The sequence below is a fragment of the Neodiprion virginianus genome, chromosome 1 (assembly GCF_021901495.1).
Source record: "Neodiprion virginianus isolate iyNeoVirg1 chromosome 1, iyNeoVirg1.1, whole genome shotgun sequence".
Lineage (NCBI taxonomy): Eukaryota > Metazoa > Arthropoda > Insecta > Hymenoptera > Diprionidae > Neodiprion > Neodiprion virginianus.
Window position 1 is genome coordinate 31,813,593 of NC_060877.1, and position 15,453 is coordinate 31,829,045.

General features: G+C 38.4%; 5 protein-coding genes across 11 annotated transcripts; 3 read left to right on the plus strand and 2 right to left on the minus strand.

Moving 5' to 3' along the window:
- The first annotated feature begins 513 nt into the window (after positions 1-513).
- LOC124307156 (cap-specific mRNA (nucleoside-2'-O-)-methyltransferase 1) lies at positions 514-4,405 on the plus strand. Its single transcript, XM_046768591.1, has 3 exons — positions 514-980; positions 1,182-3,234; positions 3,305-4,405. Exons 1-3 carry the CDS (start codon positions 962-964, stop codon positions 3,783-3,785), a joined length of 2,553 nt encoding a protein of 850 aa, XP_046624547.1. The 5' UTR covers positions 514-961; the 3' UTR covers positions 3,786-4,405.
- On the minus strand, positions 4,066-6,730 carry LOC124307223 (nudC domain-containing protein 1). 2 transcript variants are annotated; one of them, XM_046768744.1, is made up of 5 exons: positions 6,589-6,730; positions 6,108-6,446; positions 5,453-5,984; positions 5,010-5,371; positions 4,066-4,832 (listed from the first exon to the last, which is right to left on the minus strand). In XM_046768744.1, the coding sequence occupies exons 1-5, from the start codon at positions 6,698-6,700 to the stop codon at positions 4,627-4,629; spliced, it is 1,551 nt and encodes a 516-aa protein (XP_046624700.1). In that variant the 5' UTR covers positions 6,701-6,730; the 3' UTR covers positions 4,066-4,626. The 2 variants fall into 2 exon arrangements, with proteins under 2 accessions (XP_046624700.1, XP_046624693.1); XM_046768737.1 differs by having other exon boundaries at positions 5,453-6,446.
- LOC124307257 (glutamate-rich WD repeat-containing protein 1) lies at positions 5,336-9,293 on the plus strand. 4 transcript variants are annotated; one of them, XM_046768778.1, is made up of 6 exons: positions 5,336-5,486; positions 6,194-6,274; positions 6,847-6,887; positions 7,324-7,828; positions 7,952-8,359; positions 8,442-9,293. In XM_046768778.1, exons 4-6 carry the CDS (start codon positions 7,326-7,328, stop codon positions 8,926-8,928), a joined length of 1,398 nt encoding a protein of 465 aa, XP_046624734.1. In that variant the 5' UTR covers positions 5,336-5,486; positions 6,194-6,274; positions 6,847-6,887; positions 7,324-7,325; the 3' UTR covers positions 8,929-9,293. The 4 variants fall into 4 exon arrangements, with proteins under 4 accessions (XP_046624734.1, XP_046624749.1, XP_046624756.1 ...); XM_046768793.1 differs by lacking the exon at positions 6,847-6,887; XM_046768786.1 differs by lacking the exons at positions 5,336-5,486; positions 6,194-6,274 and adding an exon at positions 6,965-7,031 and having other exon boundaries at positions 6,825-6,887.
- Positions 9,294-9,322: 29 nt separating this feature from the next.
- On the minus strand, positions 9,323-10,684 carry LOC124307381 (NADH dehydrogenase [ubiquinone] flavoprotein 2, mitochondrial). 3 transcript variants are annotated; one of them, XM_046769013.1, is made up of 4 exons: positions 10,644-10,684; positions 10,265-10,387; positions 9,724-10,182; positions 9,323-9,606 (listed from the first exon to the last, which is right to left on the minus strand). In XM_046769013.1, the coding sequence occupies exons 1-4, from the start codon at positions 10,644-10,646 to the stop codon at positions 9,430-9,432; spliced, it is 762 nt and encodes a 253-aa protein (XP_046624969.1). In that variant the 5' UTR covers positions 10,647-10,684; the 3' UTR covers positions 9,323-9,429. The 3 variants fall into 3 exon arrangements, with proteins under 3 accessions (XP_046624969.1, XP_046624978.1, XP_046624985.1); XM_046769022.1 differs by lacking the exon at positions 10,644-10,684 and adding an exon at positions 10,431-10,606 and having other exon boundaries at positions 10,265-10,345; XM_046769029.1 differs by lacking the exon at positions 10,644-10,684 and adding an exon at positions 10,431-10,604 and having other exon boundaries at positions 10,265-10,327.
- Positions 10,685-10,865: 181 nt separating this feature from the next.
- Positions 10,866-15,166, plus strand: LOC124307148 (xylosyltransferase oxt). Its single transcript, XM_046768577.1, has 7 exons — positions 10,866-11,272; positions 11,418-11,890; positions 12,091-12,233; positions 12,400-12,566; positions 12,957-13,338; positions 13,505-14,481; positions 14,566-15,166. Exons 1-7 carry the CDS (start codon positions 11,102-11,104, stop codon positions 15,007-15,009), a joined length of 2,757 nt encoding a protein of 918 aa, XP_046624533.1. The 5' UTR covers positions 10,866-11,101; the 3' UTR covers positions 15,010-15,166.
- Positions 15,167-15,453: the final 287 nt, after the last annotated feature.

Here is a 15,453-nt window from a genome sequence, read left to right on the forward strand (position 1 = left end):
GGCTGTGATCCTGCGTCATAAGTGCATAGACGCCAAGCGCAAGCGCAAGCATTGGCTGCATGAAACGAAACAGCCAATTGCAGTGCCGAAGGTTTCCTTAAGGAAGCTCGAGACCTGCCTTAAAAGAAGGAGGCCAATAAAACATGAAATGAGGAACTCCTCAAGAAAGGACTATGAATACGGGTGTTAGCTGTTGACTGAAATAGTCTTTAGTCAACGCCTTTAGCTAAGCATATATCTACCATGGCGCTGGATCTACTAGATAGAGGGCCTAGCGCGGCGCAATATAAAACAGTGGAATTGCCACCATTCTATAGGACCAATAACATCTGTGACGACATTGTCGTAACTTGTCTCAAGTGTTGTTACCACGACAACGTGTCCAACCACGGTTTGCTTACTTTTATCAATGAAATTGAATGAATTTATTAGTGAAATGATGTAGAACTTTCAAAAGCAATTTTCATGTTTAAATCTCCCGCGCATAAGGTAGGTTGTGGCTCTATAAGATGGCTGCCGCATGCTCGGTCAACTCGACCGAGTTGCTAGCACTGCTAGCGGGGCTCGCATGCAAAGCATAGGCGTTGACTGCATAGGCGATCCTTTATCTTATCAGGTGCTCTTGATACACCTACATACATGCAAATCAAAACGTATTCCTAGCTACTACACTTACTGAAATAGTGCCTACCCGACGAATTTCCAACTTCCCGCACTCTCGACATGGACTCCCCCTTATCCTCTCTGGATTCCCTTCATTGTTTGCTTGGTTTACATTTGTATTTAGTGGTAGTAGAAATGGCTACACGGCAACTGGGTAAATGACCTACACATCGGGACAGTTCTGCGAAATCTGAAAGATAAATACGTCCCGTGTACTTTCGTAACTGCAACTTACCTTACGTTGCAGTGGCTGTTCGAGCATTCAAATAATAATAATACTGGATGTGATTGAATAAATATGGAATCCAGATTAAGCGGTTCGTACATTGTTTATATTGATTATGTCAAAAATAAAAATCATATTGCAAAAGAACCAAATAATTCAATGGCCTTGTTGTCTATCTTGCTATTTGTTAAAATAATCCCTCATAGAATTTATTTTTCTAACGCTGCGACTTTTCTTTATCGCAATGAGAAATTTTCTTTCAAACATCAATCAATGTAATGTGTTTATTTAGACACGAGCGACAGCGAAGATGAAGTTTACAGAGTGGGTTTTGGAGGGCAAGGCCAAACCCATACGGTTATTGAGCCGCAAGAAAATTTAGAACGCTATGGAAGGAGATCATTCAGTTCAGATACAGATCCCGAACCAACAACGGAAACTCAGGCACGGGGATCGGCCACTAAGCTAAATGAATTTAAATCTGGACGTAAACGCCTTCATGGGGATAAGGAGGTGGATAAAAATGGTGCGAGATTTATGAAAAAGAGTCGAACCGAGGGTCTCGAACTTGGAGCTAGTGTGGTTGATAATAAGGCTCAAAGGATGATGGCCAATATGGGTTACAAGTCGGGTACTGGGCTGGGTAAGGCAGGCCAGGGTCGCATTGAACCAGTCGAAATGTCAACTCAACGCGGTCGTAGAGGTTTGGGTCTTCACATACCAGGATTGGACGCAGCGAGTCAACAGTGGGACCCATCTTTAGAAGAAATAAAACTCCAAGAGGACATGGAATGGTTAACCAATAATCACTTTTCGGTACCAGATATGGACACCCTACAGGATTGGCTAGTGTTTGGCCCCAAAAAATTGGACATTGACAATGAGGTGACATTCTGTGAAGAAAATGTTCTCAAAGATGTATTGAATTCAAAGTCTGTGTTCGACAAGCTGGATGGAAATGAATTACGGCGAGCTCGAACAAGATCAAATCCATTCGAAACAATCCGTGGAGCATTTTTCCTGAATCGTGCTGCTGTCAAAATGGCTAATATGGACAGAGCTGCTGATTTCGTATTCACAGAACCAAAGAATTTGCATCCAAATGAACTATTGTATTTTGCTGATATCTGCGCTGGTCCTGGAGGGTTCAGCGAGTATGTTTTGTGGAAAAAAAAATGGAACGCCAAGGGATTTGGTTTCACACTGCGAGGTGAAAATGATTTCAAACTCGACGAATTTTACGCAGGACCTTGTGAAACTTTTCATCCTTATTATGGGCCGAAAGACAATGGCGACGTCTATGACGCAGAAAATCAGAAAGGTTTTCGGGATCTTATAATGGAAGACACCGGAGGAAAAGGGTTACACTTCACGATGGCTGACGGTGGCTTTTCGGTCGAAGGGCAAGAAAATATTCAAGAAATATTGTCCAAACAATTATATCTGTGCCAATGTCTGGTTGCATTAATGGTCTTGAAGGATGGTGGCCATTTTGTTGTCAAGTTATTCGATCTATTTACACATTTTAGTGCAGGTCTAATATACTTGATGTATCGCTGCTTTGATCGGATATGCATTTTTAAGCCTAATTCATCCCGCCCTGCTAATTCAGAAAGATATTTATTATGTTTGGGTAAACGGCCAGACGTTTCAGATGTAATAGCGTACTTGTCTCGAGTAAATGAGCACTTGCTTCACCCCAGCAAAAGCAAAGATGACAACGACGTTTTAGAGCTAGTGTCGCCAAGTGAGTTAGAAAACGAGAAATATTTCAAGAATTATTTAATCAAGTCCAACAATACACTAGGCAGAAAACAAGTTATAGGGCTCGTAAAAATAGCTGCATTTTGCAACAATCCCACACTTACGGAACCGACTCAAGGAGATATGAGAAAAGAGTGCCTTGTTCACTGGGGTCTACCAGACAAACCTCGAACAGTACCAAAACTTGGTAACCCACAAGCACGTCTGCAGGGTCTAATCACGAACAACACTCTCAACTTTCTATCTGCGCCACAAACAGAACTTTCAAAGTCGAACGTTGAAACAAAATTGTTGACTAGTCCATTGGATTGGTTTTGTATGCCTTGTGTAACAGGCTCAGAAAAACCACTGGCTACGTTTTATCTTGGTCTAGGAAGATCTAATGTGTTTCGTCTAGAGAAGAACACCTGGAGATGTGAACCTGGTGCACCAGAACTACCACCAGATACCCTTGTTTATGCAGAAATGGCTGGAGAATTGCGCAGTGAATATCGCTCGCAACATAGAACACCCGCACTCCATATTTTAGATGCATACATACTTGGTGGCGTAGACATTAGCCAGTTGCACTTAAGTGATAGGTAAGTCCCTCTCAGGGTAGCAGTAATTCACAACTCGTTTCAATGCTACATTCATATCAATTTGTTACAGATCCGCGAAAATAAAAAAATTCTGTGCTGCTCTGAGAAAACCAAGTGGACAGCAGGCTATACAAGTTCGTGCTAAGAATCTTTACCCATTGATCAATGGTTTGGAAGACGAATTATACTCGTGCCTGGAACTTCGCACAATGAAAAATGGGAATGAAGTGATGGCTTATGCACCCTTGATCGGCAGTAATTTGAACGAAAATAGTAGAGACGACCCTTATTACTTTGTTATGAATAGCATTCTATTTTTCAAAGGTACTGCAAATCCCTGGCATTGCCATGTAAGTCGATCGAGCGGACACAAGTATTATTATAATCCAAAATCAAAAGAAACAAAGTATGACTACGAGAGACCAGCCGATGCCATTGCTAGCTTCTGCGAAAGTTTCTCTGAACGACTTGTTTGGTATTGGCCACCTTCTCAGGACTTGACTAGAAACAATCTAGTAGATTTACTCAAAGCTAAGCATCGCCCGCCATAAGATTGCACCTAAGAAATACATTGAATCCTGTTGGATGATTGGAATATATAAATTTGAAATATTTGTGATGGTATATTTGAGTGTTGTGATTGATCAGTTCGAACCTTGGTGTAACGCAAAATAGTTTGTGCGCTGTACCCAAACCAATTTTCTTATTTTAATGTTATCGGACAAAATAGGTAATGCTAGATGACTACTATTAATCTGATCATTTGAACTCAATCGTATTGTTCATCTTACGAAAACTGACCATGATGCTGAATTTATTTTTTACGTAAACTGATTGATGAAAAGGATCAAATGAATGTAACTTGTATCTAGTAAGATTGGCTACTATATTTTGAAAACAGTCGAAATTGATGATATTGTTGAAATTTATTAGTTTAAATTGATGAAAACTTTGAAATGAATGAGACTCCTTAATATGTGGTGCATAGTAGCAACTATTTACAAATCATTCTCGGTTTCAAGGGTAGGGATATTCAAATAACTATTCTGCTTTTAATTGTAAGGATTTGCTGTTGTTATTCTACCTTTCAGTTATTTTGACATACAGTAAAAAAGATATTTATTTTTCTCAACCAATTATGTTGCAAAATAAATTTGTAATTATTATTTAATATTACATGACTTTCTTTCATTGTTCTTGACACATTCAAATTTGACATCATCCAGAGATTACTTGTCAAACAAGAATATTCTTTGTATATCCTGTTTCTTTGCCATAAAGTTTAAAAAAACATACAACATGAATACGTTATTCACATTTCAACGTTTGGTATATTTTTTACAAAAACTGGTGCTTTCACTGCCATTGAGTTAAAATGTAAGCTAAATACATCTAAGGATTCATCTGCAATTGGTACAATTTATTCTTGGTCAATAAATACAGATAACGATTTGAAGCTGCAGCACCCAAAACAGGATTGGCTTGCACTTCACACCCCAAATCTACAATGCGTTGATGTCCTATTTTTGAGTTTCCAACTGGTTTTTCATACAGAAAAACATGTCTTGCATGCTCTACTATAGCTACGTACGACCCATCTGCAAAAATGATGTTTTTTCTCAAACGAATAATGAAGTAATGGCTTAAAAATCTGCCAAAAAAAGAAAGTGAGACTGAGACATTAAATGTATGAAATAACAGGCTAGGGTGAGGTGAGACACTGCTAAGAACTGGAATAAATTTACAACAGATATTAAGCTCACAATCAGACTTACTAGGGGGAGAGACGCAAAACTTTTTGTTAGTCTTGCTTGCCTCTACGTATCCAAATCCAGGAAATGTAGAAATATGCTTCAATCTCCAATGTTCGTCATTACTTTCACCAGCAACCCAAACGCAGCCGTCATGATCATGTCTCAAACACAAGAGCTGGCCGTGTTTGACTCTTTGTGTGAACAAAACGCAGTTATTTGCACCTAAAATTACTAAATGAGTAGTCTTGTGAGAGTCTATATTAATTCTTTGGAATTGATTTTCTCTTTCTTGAATATCACATTCTTCTAGCTGCTCTGAGTTGAATCCCAACATTGGATGCCCACCTCCGGTTCCTGGCTCTTCAGTGCATAAATAGGCTAATCTGGGATGGATTCATATTAAAAACAAAAAATGAATGTTCAGGAATATTTACAAATGATAAACGATATCCCTGGAGACATACCTGCTGTGAACTTCGGCTGCTAGAGCCTCATTTGGTAAGCATTCACCGCCAGTGTCCCCTTTAATCAGCTCATTCCACATTAACCCTGTCTCATTTTTGAATAAATCTATTTTTAGCGAATCTTTCTCATGTGACCAAGTTGTTAAATCTGGATCCAATCTATGCCCACTTTCCCCAGCCATCAATATCTGATCTTCATATTTTATGACAATATTATTAGGCTTGACGTCAACTTTAATTTGACTCTTATCAATGCCATCGAAAACTTTCAACCAAATGGTAAGCGAATCTTCATCCTGAGACCAGCAGTATTTTGGGATATTAATCTCTTGATTGCCTTCAGCTGGAATTTCCTTATTCACTGGTCTTAAAGAATCGTAAACAAAGGTAGCAGAGTCTTGACTCATTAAGTGTAAATAATTTCCGTTTGATTCTAAATTAGCATAATCAACAGCTCCCTTCACCCTCAAGATCCTCTTTCCAATAAATTTAACACCCAGCGATGAAGGTTCTGAACCCACTGTATCAATAGCTGGTGAAGAATATGTATACAAAACAACTTCAGAATGTTTTTTGCTCTCAATTTCAGTTATAAAGCACATTACAACGTTGATTATTGATTTATCTTCAACGTAGACTGAATCTAATATTATACCAGCATCTATATCCTCAAACACGAATGTTAACAAGGGTTGTGAGTCATTTTTAATAATTATTTCCAAATTTTTACACCCATTGCAGCCAACTATGATGTCTTCTGAAGCAAAACTCAGTGATGGATTATACACCGGGGCACCAGATTCAATTGAGAATTTGGTCAGGGTATGTACCAACTCTAAAAAACCATTTGTATCCAATTTCCATAATTCATTATCTTTGTTGACGAAATAACACTTGCCGTTAAACGGATTTTTATACAAATGATTATGGTAAGCGAAAGACCTTGCTTCAAGCCAGGAATCTTGAGAACTACTGGGTTCGACTCGCAGCACCTCTGAAATAACAGGCAGCACAGTCATATGAAGGCCAAGGTTTCTTTTACATCGTTAATTAAACAATTAATAATAAATCCAAAACTTTTAGTCGATACATGTTGAAAATCTGACAGCCAATCTTCCGTAGTGTTGATTGTTTACCTGTCTCCAGATCTTTTTCCAGAATAAGTATTGGCTCGTCAAGAAATTGATATTTTTCGAAGTTGGGGTACAAAAGACCCTTGTCTGGTCGTAGTTCTATGATATCAGGCATCGAAGCAAGTGGTTATTTGCGTCTCAAAACTGTTTATTCATTAATATCACTTGAATCTACGACTTGGTAATTCGCATCTACACTGACGTTGCGTCGTCGCGCGTCTTCAGGCGTGATACATACCCTAACCTAATTTCTTTCATCAGTGTGTACGGCGTACCGGACTTTCCTTAAGGTTGAAACATTAGTAAGTATATAAATGAAAAGCAGAGATATAATGTAAAATTTTCGGGAAAGCGCTCATTCAGATGATTGCTTGGACGGGTTAATATCATTCAGAGAGATATCATTCCTCGATAAATTTATACAGAGCCACTTTATTCGAGGTTAGGTAAGTCCCAGTTAGCATGCGATGGATTTTCAAGAGAGAGATTCGTAATCGTATTTAGACTGGAAATACGTTGTACTCGATAGTTGTTCTATTTCATTACGCATGGAATATTGAATGACAGGCTGTATTCCAAAATTTTCCTTGAAAGATACTTTGGAGTAACACATGTGTCCTGACGACAAATAGATATCGTTATACATCTTTGATTTTTCTTTACTGTATGTTCGTCTATCAGTAATAATTCGTGCACCTTTATATCTATGTGAATTTTTTTTTTCTACAAAAAAAAAAGTAATGGATCCTGCAGAAGAAGCGATGATAGAAGTTGACGATAGAGAAGCAGAAGATGATGGAGATGATGATGACGATGACGAAGCAGAAGATGAAGATATGGAAGCAGAAGACGATAATGATACAGAGAAAAAAAGTAAAATTTACTTGCCAGGACAGCCACTAGAAAAAGGAGAAGAATTGGTAGTAGATCATTCAGCATATAGAATGTTACATCAAGCTCAAACAGGGGCTCCGTGTCTAAGCTTTGACATTATCAGGGATGACCTCGGTATCTCACGGGAGACATATCCCATGTCAATGTACATGCTAGCTGGTACGCAAGCTGCAAGAACACATGTCAATAACCTACTTGTCATGAAAATGTCCAACCTGCATGGCACTGCTCGTAACAATGAGGAATCTGACGAGTCTGATTCAGATGATGATGACGATGAAGACGAAGCTCGAGCTCCTGTTATGACAGTTGCTTCTATAAAACATCAGGGCTGTGTGAATAGAGTGAGGTAAGCATTGTGCTCTGTCTAATGATATGGTTGAACTAGTTTTCCGTAGAAAAATTCTGACACAATAATTAGGAGCATTGAGTTGAGTTTCCTATCCACAGAGTTTAACACTGTTTGTCACAGATGTACGCAAGTGCGGAACAAAGTCTTTGCTGCAAGTTGGAGTGAACTGGGTCGTGTATCTCTTTGGGATTTGAACGAGCAGCTGAGAGCAGTAGACGATCCCTTGTTACTGAGTAATTACCGTAAGCGAAATGACCAAGGCAATGATGGAGCCAAACCAATATTTACATTCAAAGGACACCTGCAGGAAGGATATGGCTTGGACTGGTGTCCTACCGAAGAAGGAACTCTGGCATCGGGTGATTGTAAAGGCAACATTCACATCTGGCATCACAATAATAGCAGCAGTGGTGAAGACTGGCTTGTAGATCAAAGGCCTTATAATTCCCATGCTCCACATAGTGTTGAGGATCTCCAATGGTCCCCAAACGAAAGGCACGTGCTTGCCTCATGTTCCGTGGATAAAAGGTTTGATATATGCTCAAGTATATTCCGTGGCCTTATTCTTAGTTAATTTTGACAAAATTTTTGACCGAATTATTGTCTTCAGTATAAAAATTTGGGACACAAGAGCAAGTCCTCAGGCAGCGTGCATGCTGACAGCAGGAGAGGCACACACAGCTGATGTAAATGTAATCTCGTGGAACAGAAAAGAATCGCGTTTCCTGGTATCTGGTGGCGATGATGGTATTCTACACATATGGGATTTGCGACAATTCAGTCCCAATGGTACTAAACCAGTTGCAACTTTCAAACAACATACAGCGCCGATAACAAGTGTAGAATGGCATCCTGGCGAAGCCACTGTCCTCGCGTCCGCTGGTGCAGATGATCAAATAGCACAATGGGATCTCTCAGTGGAAGCAGATAATATTGCAGAACAAGACAGTCAGCTTGCATCATTACCGCCTCAATTATTATTCGTACATCAGGGTCAAACTGACGTGAAGGAATTACATTGGCATCCGCAGTGCCCAGGTACTCTTGTATCTACTGCTCATTCAGGTTTTAATGTATTTCGTACGATTAGTGTATGATATGTATTGGCTTGCAATAAACTACTGTAAGAAGACACTGCCTCAAACATATACCATGAATACTGTCTTAAGAATATTGCATTAAAGAGAGAGATAACAAATCTTGGCTTGATTGATAGTTGTGTAAAGTTTTATTTTCACTAATTGATAGCATTGAAGTCAGTCATCTAGGTAAATACGTTATATATACATGTATTTTATGTATGTATAATAATCAATTAATTACAGGTATAGAGTAAATAGATATCTGAATTTCATGCATATTGCGTATAATACACGTATAAATATTAACCCATTCATGGGACACTCGGCCGTTATGTTTATCATCCAGCGTTATATACTTTCTTTTAAATAATCTGCTAAAACTAGCTCAAAAAATAATAATTTCCACTGGTAATTTGTAACGATCTAGAATATTATTTATTGGGCTATCCATATAGCAGTGTTACTTGACTCGCAAAAGTCATATCTACTTTTACAGAAGTATTAGGTGATTGTTTTCTATAAATCTGAACGAATTTTGAAGCCAGGGCCAGGTGGAGGGCTGGTTAAGGTTGTCAATTGACCTGCTGGTTCTGCAGCAAATCGGGATGACACTTGAGGTCCTGGTGGTGGTTTATCTTGACCATTCTTTAATGCGTTTATTATTTTCTCTGTAGTCTCGGCAGTAAGGTCTTCCTATTGGTATGTTAACAAAGTACAAATATTAATACTAGATATTAATCACATATGAAAATATGGTACTTTCATTTAAAGATGCGGAATGCTTGTAGACATGAAAGGTGTTCTACATACATAATAGTCATCGTTTACTTGGAGCATTGGAGCGTTGGCACAAGCTCCCAGACATTCCACCTCGATAACTGTGAAGAGTTTATCAGCAGATGTGTGGCCAACTGCACAATTAGCTGCTTTAGTTACAGCCTGAAGGATCTCATCAGAGCCACGAAGCCAACAAGGTGTGCATGTGCATACTTGGACGTGATATTTTCCTACTGGCTGCCGATTGAACATTGTGTAGAACGTGGCCACTTCGTATACGCGCATGTTAGGTAGTTTCAAAATCTCTGCTACTTTGTGCATGGCTGAAATAGGCAACCATCCGAGTTGGCGTTGCGCCAAATCTAGCAAGGGCATCATAGCTCCGCGCTTATGACCCTCGGGATAAATTGCCAGGATTGCTTCGACACGTTTCTTGTTTGCCTCATTGAACTCGAACGGAGTATTAGGATTGTTCTCTTCAGAATCTCGGTGCTACGACAAGTGGCATTAGAATGTTTGGATAAGCAATACCAAACATCAATCAAGTGCTATTTTAATAAAATTACAAACTTACGACGAATAAATGATCTGACAACCGTCCCGCAGACGACTGTACTCCTCTGACGTTTTTTAGAGCCTTGGACAGAGAACAATTCTTTAGAAGCAACACACGTATGACCCGATTGGAGGTTAGGTTCTGGAATTACATAAGGAGAGTAATGAAATTTCAATAGTCTCACCAAAAGGCTGCGAGCTCTCTGCAGAGTCCCCAGCATCGTTTTTAATTATTGTACACTTCTGCGTTTACACAAACGGGAAGAGCAGTTCATATAATACCGAATCAATTGTGAGCAATTGTACTCAGCGCGGGCATTGATGACACAAAAGCTAGAATGTTAACTCCCCAATGCTGGCTCGGTACGGGAATAATCTCAAATTAAAACCTGACTTACCATCAACGGTATCACAACGCTTTACACAGGCTCCATAAGCCATTGATTTCTTCGAATCACAGCTAAGATTAAGCACACGAAGTGCTTGTGATTGGTCATACTACGCTAATTTTATTTCGCTCTCATTGAAAACCCACCTGAATAGGTTTTCTGAATTGTCGGAAAGCTACGCTCTTGTGATTTTTTTTCTCTGCTTTACGTAAATTATTACTTACATCTTATTGTTAGTCATTCATAAGCCGTTGAGTGAAGACTGATAACAGTCTTCACTCAACGGGTGTTATAGGTGCATAAAAGTTCATTAATACGTGAGATTTAAATTGTAATTAGACCGCTTGTTCCTTGCAATAAAATTTTTTATGCGTCAGTGTCCTTCTACGTCACGTTTTTACCCAGTGTTTTTACTTGTAATTTAAAAAAGAAGATTCGTGTGTACCGGGTACATAGGCCAATCGAAAATGGCATCCGGAAAGAATCAGCATGATAATAGATCATCTAATTGTTTGCGAAAGTATCGGATATTTTTCGTATTTGGCATAGCCATATTATGTGTGCAAGTATACTTAGCTTATACCTTTTTTGCTCTGGAGAGTGAAAATCGCAGGGTAATAAAATCATCATTAAATAACGTAAGTGTTCACATGCTTAATCAATCTTCTTAATTCTTTGTTCTTCGCTGTAATTTGTTTCTTGCTGTGGTCAGTTGAAATATTTCCAATCATTGCTAAATAGCGAGTGCACCCTAATAGTCAGCAATCTTTTTTTCCACACAAGGATATTCTCTCGGTAGCTGAAGAAGGAGGTGGTCTTCTGACAGGTTCTCGGCAGCTCAAACTACCTCCGGACAAACTAGAGACCAATACAATAAAAGGTGCTCATTATCGTAATCGAACAACCAGGGTGAAATTAGACCTGAAATCGCTGAATTTTACCCCCGATTGTGAGATAACTGGCAGAGAAGCAGTGAGCGCCATTACGAGAGCAAAATCTCAGACTTGCAAGCAGCGAATTGCTAGTGTAACTTGCCTGAGTCAACAGGGTCTCCTTTATCCTAAGAACTTGCAATCATCTTGTCCACATTCTCCTGGTTTTCTTGATAAGCCAAAAAACTTGGGTTGCTTCAAAGACGACAAAACACTCCAAGTACTATCTGGTTACTATGCTGTTTACAAAGGTGAAAACTCACCTGATTACTGCGCCAAAATGTGCTTACAGTCAGGTTACCCCTACTCGGGTGTTGAATATTCGTTAGTATACTTCTTATTTATCTTTATCAATTTATTCTCTTGGTCTAAATGTGTATTTTGTTATCTGTTAGACTCTCGTTCTAACTAATAAAAGTGCTGCAACGCCAATGGACAGAATTCTGAGGACCCTTGCCTCACATGTACCACAATAAATATTGATTATTTGTAATTGACAACTAATCTGAATGAATGTATTACAGAATTGAGTGTTTTTGTGGAATGGAGGAACCATCGCAGGTGAGACGTTTACCTGACTCAAGTTGTAATATGAAGTGTCCTGGGAATCCAAAGTTATCCTGTGGTGGTTATTTAACTATAAATATCTTCTGGAATGGCATACAAAGTAATCTAAATAACACATGCTATTTATTGTAAATACTCGATCTATAATAATTTAGTAATTTTTTGGTTTACATATAGAAGGTGTTGGTACAGTCTATTAAGTTAAATAATGCTTAGTTTTAATGTCCTAGTAAATGAATCAATCAATATTTAACTATTTCTTTCAGGATTCAGGCCTCAAGAAGCAAGAAATTCCAGCTCCAAAAATTCGAGAGAAAAACCTGCTCGAATAGCCTACTTGTTGACAGTAAATGGCAGAGCCAGTCGCCAGGTTAAACGTCTAATCAGTGTGCTGTATCATCCGTCACATTTCTTCTACATTCATGTGGATGCGGTAACTAAGAATAAAATAGAGTGCTAGATACCGATATAAAGAGTGGAATACCTCATATCTACTGTTTATATAGCACTTATGCTATGTCCTTGGATCGCCATGGGGCCAGGTCAGCATTTTAATCAAACTGTGCATCAAGAGTTATGAATTATACTCTTGTCTGATAGATATGCTTCCAACAGTGACCTTTAAAAGATTTATTATTGCATTTATAATATTTTAGAATAGAATATGAAATGTGCAGCTTTCATTATTTGTTGTCTGCTTTCGGTATCCAGCCCTCTTGTTTATATATTTTATATTATGAATAAATTGATGAACCATAAGATCTTGCTACAGACCTGTAACTTTTAATTTACAAAATTTATGGTTGGATGCATTTTATTACAGAGGCAAGATTACATGTACCGGGAGATGTTGGGAATTGAGAAAAAATGTACGACTAAAAATATTAGAGTAGCAAGAGGGATCGGCTTGCGACATGCAAGCATCTGGGGTGGCGCAAGCCTCTTGAAAACTCTTTTAAGTTCAGCGAACGAGATTTTGGCTCAAGATCATAATTGGGATTTTCTTGTGAATTTGTCAGAATCAGATTTTCCAGTTAAAAGCAATGCTCGGCTTACTGAGTTTCTCACTTTAAATAAAGGAATGAATTTTGTCAAGTCACACGGCAGAGAAGTACAACGCTTCATCACAAAGCAAGGACTAGACAAAAGCTTTGTTGAATGTGAAGCACGAATGTGGCGCATTGGTGATCGCAAATTACCGACAGGTATTAAATTATGATGCAATGTAAAATTATTATTACATTTATTAACTATTTGAAATCGCATGTCTAATACTCACAAATAGCTTGAATCCAACATATGTAATTACCAAATCTTTGCTTATTAATTTAGTTAATAACTAATAATAAATATTTTCTGTTTCACTGACAGGTATTCAAATTGATGGAGGAAGTGATTGGGTGGCGCTAAGTCGGGATTTCGTTGAATATGTGGCTAATCCAGTGCCAGACCCTCTAATATCTGGATTGCTAGAAGTGTTCCGATATACTTTGTTACCTGCAGAATCATTTTTTCATACTGCACTGCGAAATTCACGATTTTGTGATACGTACATTGACAACAATCTTCACGTCACTAATTGGAAACGGAAATTGGGCTGTAAATGTCAGTATAGAGCTATCGTAGATTGGTGTGGTTGTAGCCCGAATGACTTCAAATCCGAAGATTTTGGACGGATAAAAAGCACAGCAGATCGAAATTTATTCTTTGCCAGAAAATTTGAGCCAACAATCGATCAAAGAATTATAGACCGTACTGAGGAATGGATATATCCATCGAAAAGTAACAAAACTCAGAAACTGAAGGGTTACGATGCATACTGGCAAAGCGTGTACCACTATGCAGACCTCAGTCCGATGGCTGATGACACACTGTTAACAATATCAGATTCTTTAGCTCGTCTCACCTACAAAAATTTGAAAATTGAAGACTACATTTTCAGTCAAATCAAATTACTCGAGGCCACAGCTTATTTTCGATCCAATCGTTTTATTGGGATATTAATTCGATGTAATGCAAATACCAATGACCTAGAAAATTTGGAATCTTCAACATTTCAAAATGAATTTCCAGAACAAGTCGAATCTTTGATCTCGCTAAAGCAGAATATTACTATAACCAAATCCTGGAAAAATCGTATACGTAACCTGGCTGTTAGCACAGACTATGATCAAAAAGAACAGACGTTCAGAAACTTAGTTGCAGCAATGAGCGTACTATCAACTCCTGTTCTAGCATATGAACTAGTTCCTGGATTTACACCTCTACGTAATTTATCAGTATTGTGGGTTGATCCCTATGGCCATTTGGCAGATATGGGTCAACTACAGATGGAAGAAGCAACATTGGTGAGCAGCAAATAATTTTTTTCTTTCTCAAATGAAAAACGTTAGTATAATTACTGTTTTTAAATCTATTCATTAATTTTCCAGTTTGGTCACATAAAACCTCAACTTGGAGAGCCGTTAGTCATTGGCACCTGGCATGTGCTCTTAATGGCAGACTCAGATTTAGTAGCAAAACTAAATTTCCTTGTAGTACCATTAGCGTATTGGAGAAATCAAAAGATCACTCTCCGAAAAGCTAAAGAGTTACATAATGGCTCTTTAGCACCATACCAAGTAAATGAAAACATAAATCACTGGTGGACAAATTATTTAAGTACTTCCACCGTAAATTCTAGTACGACAGAACAGAGAATCGGTTTGGAGCTTGAACGGTGGATAGATGCTCTGGTGTCTGAATATTATGAGATAAAAAATACATGCTGGACGGTGGAAATGCCGGAAGTTCGGGGAAAACTTGAGAAATGCTCTGAGACTAGTTGGAGCTCACTAAGTCCTGATTACAAAGCTGACATACGCAACTTGTGCTAAGAATTTAACCAATTATGTGCCATTGCCCACTCCTATTCATAAATTTCATTAATCATTTGTATAATCATCTCTTAGATATTTTTATAATGACCAAGACTGTATATATGTATACATCGTTGTATTTGTATTTAAAAAAATATATTATATGTGCCCCTTTTGATTTTGCTGAATTTTTTTTTTTTTTTATTTGTTAGCGATAAGAGTATAAAATTCTTATCTTGTCACGTTTTATCAGGGTCCTAGATTGCAATATTTCGTCTGCATCTCGGCTTGTAGAAGATTGCTTCCGATTAATGTGAATGCCTACGAAGGTAGAAAACTAGTTCCACGTTTGCAACATATTTTCAACGAAAGCGCTCAAAATACCGCTCACTGTAACGAGCGATATATCGAAGTGCGAGTGTATAGGGACCTTCGGGCGTGTGACACAACGTGATAGCTGCC

Coding starts and splice junctions, on each gene's coding strand:
- LOC124307148 (XM_046768577.1), top strand. CDS start 11,102: ATGGCATCCGGAAAGAATCAGCATGATAATAGATCATCTAATTGTTTG. Junction 11,273..11,417: donor TAAAATCATCATTAAATAAC/GTAAGTGTTCAC, acceptor TTTCCACACAAG/GATATTCTCTCGGTAGCTGA. Junction 11,891..12,090: donor TACTCGGGTGTTGAATATTC/GTTAGTATACTT, acceptor AATGTATTACAG/AATTGAGTGTTTTTGTGGAA.
- LOC124307223 (XM_046768737.1), bottom strand. CDS start 6,700: ATGCCTGATATCATAGAACTACGACCAGACAAGGGTCTTTTGTACCCC. Junction 6,447..6,588: donor GGAAAAAGATCTGGAGACAG/GTAAACAATCAA, acceptor CTGTTATTTCAG/AGGTGCTGCGAGTCGAACCC. Junction 4,833..5,009: donor GTTTTGCGTCTCTCCCCCTA/GTAAGTCTGATT, acceptor TCATTTTTGCAG/ATGGGTCGTACGTAGCTATA.
- LOC124307156 (XM_046768591.1), top strand. Junction 3,235..3,304: donor CAGTTGCACTTAAGTGATAG/GTAAGTCCCTCT, acceptor AATTTGTTACAG/ATCCGCGAAAATAAAAAAAT.
- LOC124307257 (XM_046768778.1), top strand. CDS start 7,326: ATGGATCCTGCAGAAGAAGCGATGATAGAAGTTGACGATAGAGAAGCA. Junction 7,829..7,951: donor GGCTGTGTGAATAGAGTGAG/GTAAGCATTGTG, acceptor TGTTTGTCACAG/ATGTACGCAAGTGCGGAACA. Junction 8,360..8,441: donor TCATGTTCCGTGGATAAAAG/GTTTGATATATG, acceptor TATTGTCTTCAG/TATAAAAATTTGGGACACAA.
- LOC124307381 (XM_046769013.1), bottom strand. Junction 10,183..10,264: donor TGTCAGATCATTTATTCGTC/GTAAGTTTGTAA, acceptor CACTTGTCGTAG/CACCGAGATTCTGAAGAGAA. Junction 9,607..9,723: donor AAGTAAACGATGACTATTAT/GTATGTAGAACA, acceptor ACATACCAATAG/GAAGACCTTACTGCCGAGAC.